Source organism: Prionailurus viverrinus, chromosome F1, assembly GCF_022837055.1.
Source record: "Prionailurus viverrinus isolate Anna chromosome F1, UM_Priviv_1.0, whole genome shotgun sequence".
NCBI classification, from domain to species: Eukaryota; Metazoa; Chordata; class Mammalia; order Carnivora; family Felidae; genus Prionailurus; species Prionailurus viverrinus.
Genome location: NC_062577.1, coordinates 1,989,125 through 2,002,474, shown reverse-complemented (window position 1 = coordinate 2,002,474; position 13,350 = coordinate 1,989,125). Strand labels below are relative to the sequence as shown.

General features: G+C 58.7%; 1 protein-coding gene across 2 annotated transcripts in view; it reads left to right on the top strand.

The window, feature by feature from the left end:
- The window catches only part of KIF26B (kinesin family member 26B), a 474,080-nt gene that overhangs the window by 452,034 nt on the left and 8,696 nt on the right, over nucleotides 1-13,350 (top strand). For both annotated transcript variants that reach the window (XM_047840985.1, XM_047840984.1), the window contains 4 exons: nucleotides 403-565; nucleotides 1,502-4,904; nucleotides 9,934-10,136; nucleotides 10,528-10,678. In XM_047840985.1, coding sequence (XP_047696941.1) covers nucleotides 403-565; nucleotides 1,502-4,904; nucleotides 9,934-10,136; nucleotides 10,528-10,678 — 3,920 coding nt within the window. The remainder of the gene's footprint in view (nucleotides 1-402; nucleotides 566-1,501; nucleotides 4,905-9,933; nucleotides 10,137-10,527; nucleotides 10,679-13,350) is intronic.

The window sequence follows — 13,350 nt, the reverse complement described above, 5'->3', positions numbered from 1 at the left end:
ACTTGCAAAGAAGGGCTATGTGTGCATGCGGCCTGCCGAATCAGTCACAGAGCCGTCTTCTCCCTTCCTCCAGTTCCTATCCCCAGGTCCCGTCGTGCACAGCGCCCGGTGGGCACACACAGACGCACGGGCTTACCCAGGAGCGGGACATGAGTGCCAAGGGAGATGTGTCACATGGATTCCATTCTTGGGGTTGGAAGCCCTTGCTCGGCTGCCTGCTACAAACAGCCGTGTGCTAGAAAATGATGTTAATTAGTACGCCCTTTTTTTTGAAAATGGGGCGGGGGGGGGGAAACCCTGCTGCCCACAACAAAAAAGCCACGTGGAGGCCCGCAGTCCTACCCTGACAGCCAACGTGAAGCATGACCCACTAATGCAGCCTTAATTCACTTTGTTTGGCAGAGAGAGCAAACTCACCATGCTGCTGCGAGAGTCCCTGGGGAACGTGAACTGTCGCACCACCATGATCGCGCACATCTCGGCGGCCGCCGGCAACTACGCAGAGACCCTGTCCACCATCCAGATCGCCTCGAGAGTCTTGAGGATGAAGAAAAAGAAGACGAAGGTAGGGAGCTCCCAGGGGGTGCAGCGGGTGTAGATGCTTTGGGAGCCCTACCCTGGAGCCGAGCCGGTATTCCTAATCCCCGAGCGCGGGGGCGGGGGTGGGGGGGGGCAGGCGATGCTGACGATGGTCGGGTCGGGTGGGGGGGAGGAGGATGAAGTCCGCGCCCCCTAGCCTCGCCAGCTGCTGGTCATCCAGCCTGGACCCCTAACCGGGAGCACTAGGCCCACGTCAGGCATCTGGGTAGGACGGGAAACACTCCGTGTCTCCCTTCCTGCCCTGGTCCCACGTAGATGGAGACCCTGTCCTGCGACTGGCTGAGCCCATCTTTGGATTAGTGCTTTGCTCACATGGTGCTACTTTCCCGCATTTCCAGGAATCATTTATGGGCTCCTGGGCTTTGCCACGTGAATACAGTGGTTTCTTGTGGATGCGAGGAGCCTGGCAGAAACTACCAGCCTTGCTTTCTCAGGCAGAGGCAAAGCCAGGACCCTGGTGGCATGACCAGAATGTGGCAGAAAGCCATCACAACTGTGGTCACCAGGCCAGCTGGTGAAGCGGGAAGCTTTTTCCTTTTTGTGTCTTTCTGTGTATGTGGGGGAGGGGGGGGGTCAAAAATGGGCCTTTACAACCTGTGTGACGCAGGGTACCACAGACGGCTGGGGTATGCCACGGTAGTCACCTGTCTGCCCTCAGGAGGTCACCCGGGGCCCGGGCTGGTCACCTGTCCTGAGCAGGCTCTGTTCCCCAGCGTGCCACATGGGCCATTCTCACTAGAGGCCACGGTGTGGTGGCAAGCTGGGGCACGCCGGCCTGACACACCACGAGGAACAGCCTGACGCAGGGAGGGGAACCGGGGTGGCCCGGGGGGCCTGTTCGGAGTCGCTGTGGGCTCGCCGGGAGGCCCGCCCCCGCTAACCTCCCAGCTCTCATCTTCAGTACACGTCAAGCTCGTCTGGTGGGGAGAGCTCCTGCGAGGAAGGCAGGATGCGAAGGCCCACCCAGCTGAGACCCTTCCACGCCAGGGCTGCGGGGGACCCGGACTTCCCCATCCCCCCGCTGTCCAGCGACCCCGACTACTCCTCGAGCAGCGAGCAGTCCTGCGACACGGTCATCTACATCGGGCCCAACGGCACAGCCCTCTCCGACAAAGAGCTCACCGACAACGAGGGCCCCCCAGACTTTGTCCCCATCGTGCCCGCCCTGCAGAAGGCACGGGGCGACGGCCGGCTCCCGGAGGCCGGAGGGGCTGCGGCCGGCAAGTCGGAAAGGGACTGTCTGAAGTGCAACACGTTTGCCGAGCTGCAGGAGAGGCTGGACTGTATTGACGGCAGCGAGGAGCCCAGTCAGTTTCCTTTCGAAGAGCTGCCGGTCCAGTTTGGGGCCCAGCAAGCAGGCAAGGGTCCCCCGTTAAGCCAGGCGGCTGGGGCCAACCCACTCTGTGAGTCTGAGAAGGAAGAGGCCGGGTCCGACGGGCAGCTGACTGACAGAGAAGGCACCGACCCTCCCGCCTCCAAGATGCAGAGGAATCACTCGCCCGGCCCCACCCCGGCTCTGCCCGGCAGCCCCAGCCCTGCCTCGCCCAGGAGCATCCCGGGCAGCGGCGGCAGCCAGCACGCTGCTTCCCAGCTCACGCAGAGCCCCAGCCTCCAGAGCAGCCGAGAAAGCCTGAACTCCTGTGGCTTCGTGGAAGGCAAGCCCAGGCCGATGGGGTCCCCGCGGCTGGGCATCGCCAGCCTATCCAAGACCTCCGAGTACAAGCCGGCCAGCTCTCCCTCCCAGAGGTGCAAAGTCTACACCCAGAAGGGTGTCCTGCCCTCTCCTGCCCCCCTGCCTCCCTTGAGCAAGGACGCCTGCACGGCATCCAGCGAGTCCCTGCTGCAGCCTGAGGTGCGAACCCCCCCAGTTGGAATGAGCCCCCAGGTTCTGAAGAAGTCCATGTCCGCTGGGAGCCAAGGGTTCCCCGAAAGCCCGGTCGATGACGAGCACCAGGGGGCCACCTCTCCAGACCCCAAGAAGGAGGTCCTGAGCACCACGACGGTGACGGTGCAGCAGCCCCTGGAGCTGAACGGCGAGGACGAGCTGGTGTTCACGCTGGTGGAGGAGCTGACCATCAGCGGCGTCCTAGACGGCGGCCGCCCCACCAGCATCATCAGCTTCAACAGCGACTGCTCCGTGCAGGCCCTGGCCTCGGGCTCCCGGCCCGTCAGCATCATCGGCAGCATCAGCGAGGATCTCGAGTGCTACTCCAGCGTGGCCCCCGTGTCCGAGGTCAGCATCACGCAGTTCCTGCCCCTCCCGAAGCTGACCCTGGACGAGAAGGCCCGCGAGGCCGGGAGCCAACGTTCCTCCATCAGCTCCTGGCTGAGCGAGGTGAGCGCCGGCAGCGATGGCGAGCAGTCCTGCCACAGTTTCATCGCCCAGACGTGCTTCGGGCACGGGGAGGCCATGGCCGATCCTCCGGCCTCGGAGCTGGGCGGTGGCATCCAGAGCAGCCCCGTGGTGTGCCGGGAGAAGCCCGAGGCGGGCCCCGACGGTTTGCTCATCCTGTCTGACGTGGGGGAGGACTCTTTCGACAAGGCGACCCCCATCCAGGGCTGCAAGATATCCACGCTGGGCAAGGCCATGGTCACCATCTCCAACACAGCAGACCTGAGCAGCTGCGAAGGGTACATCCCCATGAAGACCAACATCACAGTCTACCCCTGCATTGCCGTGAGCCCCCGGCCCGTCCAAGGGCCCGAGGCGTCCGTCGCCCCCGCGGTGAGCTCAGCGCCCAGAGCAGCCCAGCCCCAGGACAGCCGGGAAGCCGGTGCGAAGACAGAGATGAGATTTGAGGACCCTTGGCTAAAACGGGAAGAGGAGGTAAAGAAAGAGAGCGCCTATCCCGGTGAAGAAGGGGCCGGGCGTGAGGCCGCCACAGGCCCCCCCGCAAAGCCTGAGGCCAGAGCAGAGCAGGACAGGAAGGCCAGCCCTGGGGACAGGCTGAGCAGCAGCAGCGGTGAGGTGTCCGCTTCCCCCGGGAGCGACAACCTCAGGAGGGTTGCGGATGGCTGTGAGATGGCCCTGCCCGGTGTGGCCGCCCAGAGCCCCGTGCACCCCAACAGAGGCCTGAAGGCCAGCAGCCTTCCCAGGGCTTTCCAGAAGGCCAGCCGGCAGGAGGAGCCGGGCAGTCCGTTCTACCACTGTGCCGCGGAGACCAACGGGCTGGGCAGCGCCCAAGGCACCTCGCCCTGCAAGGCGGCCCTGGAGAGGAAGGCGGCGTCGCCCAAGCACTGTATGCTGGCCCGGCCCAAAGGGACGCCCCCTCTGCCGCCGGTCCGCAAGTCCAGCCTGGACCAGAAGAACCGGGCCAGCCCCCAGCACAGCGCTTGCAGCAGCGGCACCAGCAGCCCGTCGCACCCCCCGGCGCCCCTCCTGGCCCCGTTCCCGGATGAGGCCGGCGGCCAGGCCAAGGAGGCCAGCAGCAGCAGCCGGCTGTTCAGCGCCAAGCTGGAGCAGCTGGCCAGCAGGACCAACTCCCTCGGCAGGGCCACCGTCAGCCACTACGAGTGCCTGTCGCTGGAGAGGGCCGAGAGCCTGTGCGCGGGGAGCTGGCGGGCGCACGCGGGCAAGGACAGCACGATGCCCCGCGCGGGGAGGAGCCCGGGCCGCGGGGGCGCCGGGGCCTCGCCCACCGCCCTGGGCCCCGCGCCGCCCGCCGCCGCCGCCGCCGGCGCCCCCGGCGTCGTCGCGTCGCCCAAGGCCGGCACGTGCAAGATCTCGGCGGTGAGCAAGCTCCTGCTGGCCAGCCCCAAGGCGCGCAGCCTGGCCACCGCCACCACCAAGACGCTCAGCTTCTCCACCAAGTCCCTGCCGCAGGCGGTGGGCCAGAGCCCGGGGCTGGCGGCCAGCGCCAAGCCCACGTCCTGGTCCACGCAGTCCCTCAGCCGCAGCCGGGGCGCCGGGCCCGCCAGCAAGCCGCCGCCGCGCGCCGTCAACGGGCGCATCTCCGAGCTGCTGCAGGGCGGCGCGGGCGGGCGCGCGGGGGGCGACGAGCGGCCGGCCGCGCCCCCGCTGCCCTCGCCCTACAGCAAGGTGACGCCGCCGCGCCGGCCGCACCGCTGCAGCAGCGGCCACGGCAGCGACAACAGCAGCGTGCTGAGCGGCGAGCTGCCGCCCGCCATGGGCAAGACGGCCCTGTTCTACCACAGCGGCGGCAGCAGCGGCTACGAGAGCGTGCCGCGCGACAGCGAGGCCACCGGCAGCGCGTCCTCCGCGCACGACTCCATGAGCGACAACAGCAGCTCCGTGGGCGGCCGCTGCCGCAGCCTCAAGGCCCCGAAGAAGCGCTCCAACTCAGGTAGGCACCGGGCGGGGCGGGCAGGACCCCGGGCCCCCCTTCCTGCCTCCCGCCCCCACTGACCGCCTGCGCCCTCAGGCCTCCACGGGGCCACGGCCGCGTTAGGTGTCGCTGTGGGAACCCACTGCCAGACGTTGGCGCGCCGGAGGCATCCAGCCCGTGGGCACCTGCTTGCGCGGCCCTCCGGAGTCCCGGAGACCCAGGCTTGTCTGCTCTGGGAGGGACGGTGCCGCTGCTCAGGGCTTTCGGAGGGGTCAGGTTAGAGCCACCAGCCTCATGGCCTGGCAGCTACAGACACCAAAACTTGGGGCTGGTGGCCCTGAGACCCTGGCAGCCGCTCCCGGAAGCAGGATGAACCGCACTGATCTCCTTGGCCCTGTGATGGAGAGGTCCTTCCTCTGTCCCCCCCACCCCCACCCCCAGACACACTAGTGGACAGTTGTGTGTATACAGCCACCATGGGGCCTGAACACACGCACAGTACACCTGCACAACACACACACACACACACACACACACATACACACTGCACCAGCACGGCACACCCCAGCACCCTGGTGCCCCAAATGCATGCTTTCTGAGCAAGTCTTTGCATCTCCAGGAATCTCCCATCAAAAGCAAGTAAATAGTGCAAAGGATATAACATGGTGGTAAAACCCCCTGACTTGTTAATTGGAGTTTGGAGTGACACATGACAGGACGTTATGATGGATGAGAAGAGGAGGACCCAGGTCAGAGAGGGTGGCCCTCGTAGCCATGGGGTAGGTGAGGTGAAAGGTCAGCCAGGAGAGACTGGGCCGGAGAGACAGAAGGAACTGAGGACGACTTGAGCTACTTCAGAATTCTCTGTGATTGAGCTCCGCTCTTCAGTGGCTTCCACAGAAGTTACCTCTACTTGTTCTCTAGCATAAGAACGCGCTTTTAACGAGGCCACCTCGTAAAGAGCCCCGCGTGCAACTCTGTGCCTCGGTTAAAGTGAGAGTGGCTTGGTCCTGCCCTCCTAGCCGGTCCTTTGCCGTACTGAGCCCTCCTGTGGGACCCCAGGCTCCCTGGGAGCCCTCAGAAGCCGTTGTGCCACAGAATATTGGTGGCACCAGCAGGTTTGGGATTAAAATATGGGGGGAGTCCTCCAAGTGGGGTCTCCTCTGTCCTGCAACTGCTCCGGCAACAGCTTTTTCTCTCAACCATGGGGGACGGGGGGGGGGGGGTTGCTTTTTCCCTCCTCCCAACGTAGGCAAGCACGAGCTCTAGAATGTTCCAACCCAAGTGTAAGGCACATCATAAAGCATCTGTCTGCCTCAAACCGAAGAAATCAACCTCATAGTTCTAGATGCTGTGGTGTCGCTCTCCCCACCTGCCTACCCCCTCACAGACCACAGTGTGTGAGCGTATTGTGCTGTGAACACGTCCAGGACTCACGGCTGTCCGCCATCTTTATTTCCCGGGCGGCGTGTGCTTCAGGCTCAGACCCACTTTGGCGATGCCCCACCCCAGGCCCTCGGCACTCTGCGCCTCATCAGGGACCTGGGAGCGGTGCCCGTGCGAGACAAGCGCAGAAAGAAAAGCCACTCAGTAATAACATGACAGCTGCTGTGTCCTCTCTTCAGGGCCGTGAGCGTGAAAACATATTGATGTTAGTCACTAAAAATAGAAAGAAAGTTCATCCGAGCCAGACTGTTTGCAGGGGGGCGGAGGGAGGAGAAGATCTGCTGGCCTTCCCAGTACTTGGTTGACAAACCTTGTTGCTACAATCTACCCAGACTTCATTCTTCAGGGTCCACACCGTTGTGACGCAGCCTGTGCGCTCACATGTGTTTGCCCGTTAGAATGCTTTCCCGCACCCTCATCTAGAGCCTTCCGTCTGCCGGTCCCTTTTGTTCTTTGAGCATCTTTTTTTTCCCCCCAAGATTTGCATCTTTCGGTGTGGCTGTCGCGCTGGGGTAAAGAGCTCTGTAAAACGGCTGCCTGGAGAGTGGCCAGCAGGCTCAGCACCTGTCCTTGCGGGGTGCCGCCTGCTTTTACAAACGTCGTCCTCTGAGCGTCTCCTGTCAGGTTAGGCTGTTGGAGGACAGGGTGTAGGATCGAAGCACCAGGCTAGGTGCCTGAACGCCAGGAGCACCGGACCTCCGTGACCTTCGTAGTGAATGTGGCAGTGGAGATCCACAGCCACACCAAAAAATGCCAAAAATGCCGCTCACAGGTTAGGTGACCTTGACAATGGAGGAGGAGGACGTGCTCCTCACCGTTAGGGGACCTTGTCTTGCTTATTTATGGTTATTATTAAGAGAAATGTTGGCTGTCAGACATGATCAGCATAAATCAAAAGCACCTTCCTTAAGAGAAGCCGTAAACCTTCTCAAAGGAAACTCCGAGCTGGGTAGCTGGATTTTATAATTACTAGAGGTGTTTGAAACTGCGGAGGAGACCGGTTATCTTTTATCAGAGATTGCTTTTGAGTTTGGAAAACTTTAATGCTTTGGTTGAAAAACGAGCTAGAAATACAGGATGAGGAGGATAACCTTGAGCTCTCCGTGCTCCGTTGTGCACATAACACGAGAAACCAGCGAACGTCCTTAAGCTTATTGGTCCCCTTCCTGGAGATCCGTGTTGGTGGAAGGTGCGTGGAATTGGCCAGACTGTGACACTCTGAGGACCCGGCCTCAGGGCACGTGGGTCCTGCCAGAAAGTAGGAGACTTGGGGTCTTGGGCAACAGGGTGAGATGAACTCAACGAGGGGACGTCCTTGATGGATGTGACGACCACAGAAAATGTAAGCACAGACCAAGTTATGCCTTCAATGCCTGGCAAAGTTGTAGTTGGCCATGGGGTAGTCGTTCTGGGTTCTTGACCAAGAGAGAAGCCGTGTTTGCTTTTACTGACGGATTTTCATCAGTCCATCCACAGGGCACTGCCAGCCGGATGTGGTCAGCAACACGGCCGTTAGCCGTGAATTAGAGTGGTGAAGGCCAGCCTGGATGGGGAGCATGTGTCTGCCCTGGCCGGGGTGCGCTCAGTGGCTAAAAGGACGTGAATCGGGGAAGGCCCCACCGGAGCCCCGACAGCCCTCTGGCATCACTCCTCAGGTGTCACGTGAACTCTTCCCAGACTCTTGGCCGCTTCTTCACGTCCCAGACCTTTCACCCCACGCCTGCTGGGTTACCCCCTGAGCTTCCTCCTGTCACTTTCCTGCTCCCAGGCTGGCTGGGGAAATCTGAGAATCAGATCAGCACGTTGGTCTGAATGAAGTCCCTTCCCACTGTAGCAGGCCCACCATAGAAAGCCGGGGAGGGAGTGAGGGAGGGCCAACCCGGGGAGCCTGCCTGTTCCGGGATGCACGTAGGGCTTGACCTGCCCGGACGTGAGCTCCCGCAAGGCCAGTTCCGCACCTGGCTCAGCCCGCTGGGTGCCCAAGGCCAGTTCTGCACCTGGCTCAGCCCGCTGGGTGCCCAAGGCCAGTTCTGCATCTGGCTCAGCCCGCTGGGTGCCCAGCACTGTGTGGTGCAGGCTCCCATGAGCCATTCGGACACCCCTGATTGATTCACTGGCTGGTGGGCTGGCTGGAAGATGGTCCTCCAAGTGAGCTCAGAGTTTTTTTCTGTGTCACCCCCCCGCTGGTGACCAGTGCTTTAAACACCAAGCTTGTCTTCTATATCCTTTGCCACGCTAAGCACCGAGCACCATGCCTGCCCTTCTCTGGGTGCTTGGTAAACTTGACCGACCGATGGGATGCCGGGTTCAGTTTGCTGAGCTGCCGCACCAATATCCACGACTTGTTACTCCTCACCAGGGCCGAGAGAGGCCTGATTCACTGTGCTCCCCCTGTGCTGCTCACTGGGTTCTCAGGTACCATCTTGTCCCTTCCTCTCAAGGTGGCTGTGAACCTCAACATGCCCTGGAAGAATTAAGTCTTTAACTTGTTTTAATGTTTATTCATTTTTCAGAGACAGAGAGAGACAGAGTGCGAGTGGGGGAGGGGCAGAGAGAGGGAGACACAGAATCTGAAGCAGGCTCCAGGCTCCGAGTTGTCAGCAAAGAGCCTGACATGGGGCTCGAACTCATGAACCATGAGATCGTGACCTGAGCTAAAGTCAGATGCTTAACCGACTGAGCCACCCAGGCACTCCAAGAATTAAGTCTTTGAAGAAGACAAATCTGTGTAGACAATCACGCAAAAGTCTCTAGGGTACCAGGAATCCAGGCTCCTTCTGTCTTCTTTTTGTGTCATTTATGATCTTCACCTCATGACGCAGCCACTGGGCCCATATTTCACCCAGGACAAAGGAGAAAGGAAGAGGAGGAGGCCAGACCCCCCCACCTTTAAGGACACTTCCTAGCAGTTGCCCGTAACACTTCTGTGGATACCCTATCGGGAGGAGCTTAAGGTGCATGTACCCAGGGCGTGGTCCCTTCCTGGGGGCTGTATGCCCTGCTACGACCCAGTCTCTTTCCCAGAGGAAGAAGAGAACAGGTCTTGGGGACAGCTAGCCGTCCGTCACAATGTGTAAAGCATGTTGAATAGGGCCTGACATATAATCGGTGCTTAGTACAGTGTTGTTGTTATAAGCAAATAAGCAGTGTTTCCTAGAACTCCTATGACCACATTACCAAACACTGGGACCCCTTTTCCCTAACACAAACATCTCTTTAATTTCACTGTGACACATGTTCATGCTGAGCATATGGCTCACGGTTCTAGACCACGTGTTTTTGTGTGTGTGCGTGTTCTGGTGTGCATGCGTGTGTGTGTGTGTGTGTGTGTGTGTGTGTGTGTGTGTGTGTGTGTTTCGTGGGCGGAGACCAGGGGCAGCTCTAAAGGTCAGGCAGGGAATTCGTGAGCTCTTGGAGGTGAAGCCTAGGTGCCAGTTTAAGGGATTAATTGTCAAGGTGCGTGGCTGGGCCTTGGCGTGTTTCGCATTCACCTGCCGCACATGCTGGGATGCCCATCAGGGTCCCCCACCAAAAGATGCGTATCAAGATGTAAAAGATTGAAATTCAAAAAGATTCCCTTTGGGTTTAATTCCGTACTTAGGTTCTCAGAGACGGAGGCTCATCCCTGCGCTGTCCCTGGACACCCCTTCCCCCGTAAGAAAACCCGCCAGCAGCACCGGGGTCCGCTGGGTGGACGGCCCCTTGCGCAGCACCCAGAGGGGCCTCGGGGAACCTTTTGAGATTAAAGTCTACGAAATCGATGACGTGGAACGACTACAGCGGCGACGAGGGGGCAACGGCAAGGTGAGCCTCCTGGTCCCCACACGGGGGCAGCCCCCCAGCCAGCCCCCTGGAGAGCTCCTCACTTCTCCACCCCGAGTGTTGAAAGGGCTCCAGCGCTAGGGGAACTGCCAGTCCTGGGGGCTTTTCTGGCTCCAGCTGGGAACGCCAGCCACCTCCTAAATTTAAGAAAGGGCTGCGGCAGTCCTGCCCTGTGGCTGTCCGATCCAACTCCGGCGAGGCAGAAGCGTGGCTGGGCTGGCCCAGGGCCCTCCCGGCTCCCCAGTGAGGGGCCAGCTCCCTCGTCCCCGCTGTGCACATGGCATTCCCATCTAGAAGAGGCTGCGTGGGTCCGAGCTGGGTGGGGGAGGCTCTCCTCTCCCCGCACCCCCACGCCTTCTCGTCTACCTTGTAGGAGGTCACGTGCTTCAACGCAAAGCTGAAAATTCTGGAGCATCGCCAGCAGAGAATCGCCGAGGTCCGAGCCAAGTATGAATGGCTGATGAAGGAGCTGGAGGTCACCAAGCAGCACCTGATGCTGGATCCCAACAAGTGGCTCCGCGAATGTAAGACCCCAGGTTCATTCCCGTCTCTGGGACTACTGGGTTGGCCGGCGAACCAGGCCTGGCACACGTCCCGGGGCGAGGTGTCCATGGATGGTGCCAGGACCCGAGGGCTTGGACACCATCAAATGGACACAGTAGCTCTGAGCCCACGGTCTCACTCTCTGTAGGGAAGGTGGGCGAGGTGGGGCAGTAAAAAGGGGTGGGGAGTGTTGCTCTTGCGAGAATTTTTCTTATGTGTCTCAGTCCAAAGCATCTGAAAATGAGATCCCCCCCCCCACCCCGCCCCATCGTGCATATGGCAGATCAGCCAGACATGAAGTTGCATTACAAATCCGCTCTTGGGCCACAAAATCACGTTGCATATCTAGCCTGAAATACACAAGAATTTATAGAGCTCTTAATAGGGTAGAATGTGCAATCCTAGAAAAACCTCACAAAGAACCCAGAGAGCAGGAAAAAAAAACATTTTTGAGTGGAAAAAAAAAATAACATTCGCCGTGTTATTTCTATTTAATAGAAAGCCCAGGATGACAGTAACCGTCTCCTAACAATTCAGAACAATTTTGCTCTCTCTGACAGATTCAATTGTCTCGTATTTATTTGTTCCTAACCATTCCATTTACTGCAAAATAAAGCTCAGATCTGGTCCCAACTATTTCACTGATATGGGACCCAAGGCTGGAAGACTTTGTGGAATAAAATGCATAGCTGCTGATAAATTTCCTTTCCTTCCCTGTCCAGCACTCACCAGCTCTTCCCCCTCTGCCTCCACTGGTCTCCTGCCCTTCACCACTGTCCCCCTTGCTCCCCCACTACCCCCTGCCCCTCCCCTCCCACACATCAGTCACCGTCTCCACTGTGTCCCCTGGCTCAGAGAGTCCCCTGGGTAGGTGGAGTCTGCAGAAATACTGGGCCCAGAAGAAAGGGACAGAACTTGTCAGCCTCCTGGCTGTGTCCTACCCCTAACAGCAGTCCGCCCTCCAGCAGTTTCTTTTCCGTAAGAACGGGGTGGTAACATCGCCTGAGCACCTCCCTGGGTACTTGCGAGGATCCAGTGCGCCAACCTGAGGACAGAGGGCGGTGACCAGTCTGCCAAGCATCCCTCCGTGTTGCACCGTTTGTGGGATGACCACAGGCCCTCAGACCTGATCAGAGGTGGCTTTCCCGCACACGAACTGTGGGGCCTCCCTGAGCCTTCATTTCCCGAGCTGTAAAGTGGGAAGCGTCGTGGAACCCACTTCGTGGGGGGTCGTGAGGAGGGAGTGAGTGATGCTGCTGGGTGCTTGATGAAGGTGCTCAGTAGCAGGACTAGTTGTACTCGTAGTTCTGTTGTTATTATCCCAGAACCGAATACAAGTCGTCAGCAGAAGACAGTTCCCTAGCGCCCGCCTGCGCAGTGCGCGGACTTAGGTCCCCTGTTAGAGACTGTACGGGGACACGGACCCACACTCTCAGGCCCTGGTGGGGTGCGATGACATGAACAAGGATGCTAGCCAATGTCTGGTCATGGCATAAATATGGGGCCCAGTGCTCACTTCTCCCCGACTCGTGGATAACCCATCTCCTTTCACAAATCCCAGGAGCCTCAAGGTCCTGGGGTTGCCCATTCCGGCACCACCCCTCCCCACCCCCCAGCCTTCATTTGTGCTGTTTTCATTAAAGTTTTAGTTTTTTGAGCGCCGTTTATGCCTGAGGCAAGCTCGAGAACTGTCTTTATCTTACAAAGTCTCGTGGTTTTTTTTTCCCCAAGATGGGAGTGAGCTTACACATGAGCACATATGTGTAGTCGCTTCCAGAAAACAATCGCTTCCTTCATGCCTTTGTACCTGTCTAGAATCAGCGACTGTTTGATGCTCAGAAAGGCAATGAACAGAAGGCTACATGAAGGCAGAAACACAGATTGGTCCTTTAAGATGAAATGAAACCAAAAATGAGCAAAACAAAAAAAACAAGAACAAAAACAAAAAAACCAGTGAGGCCACAGGCTGACGATGCACTGGGAGTGGGTGATAAGCTGACTATTGGCACAGAAATCTATGTGCTGGCATCCATTTTTATTTTTCTTAATTCCGATGCCACTTTCGAGGTGGTCCAGTAACATAGCCTGAGAAAGGTATGTCATGGTGGGTTCTGTTTTTAATTTTTTTAATTTTGTTTATTCTTTATTGCCATGCAATATTGCCATGCTCTGTTATGTTAGTTTCAGGTGTATAACACGCTGATTCTCTATGTCGTGCTGTGCTCACTGCACGTGTGGCACCGTCTGTCACCACACGACACCGTGACCACACCATTGACTATATTCCCCGTGAGAGGAAGAGGGAGGGAGGGAGACCCAGAATCAGAAGCCACGCCTTCCATCCCCGTGACATATTCGTTCCCTAACTGGAAGCCTGTACCTCCCTCCCCCCTCCTCCCTTCAGGCAACCACCAGTTTGCTCTCCGTATTTATGGGTCTGTTCCTGTTTTTCCGTTTGTGCAATTTTTCATCTCTTTTAAATTCTGCATATAAGTGAAATCAAATAGCATTTGTCTTTCCCTAAGTATGGTGCCCTCTGGGTCCATTGATGTCGTTGCAGAGGGAAAGAACTTGATCTTTCTTATGGCTGAATAATATTCCATTTTGCGCGCACGCACGTGTGTTTGTGTGCACGCGCGCGTGCATGCGTGTG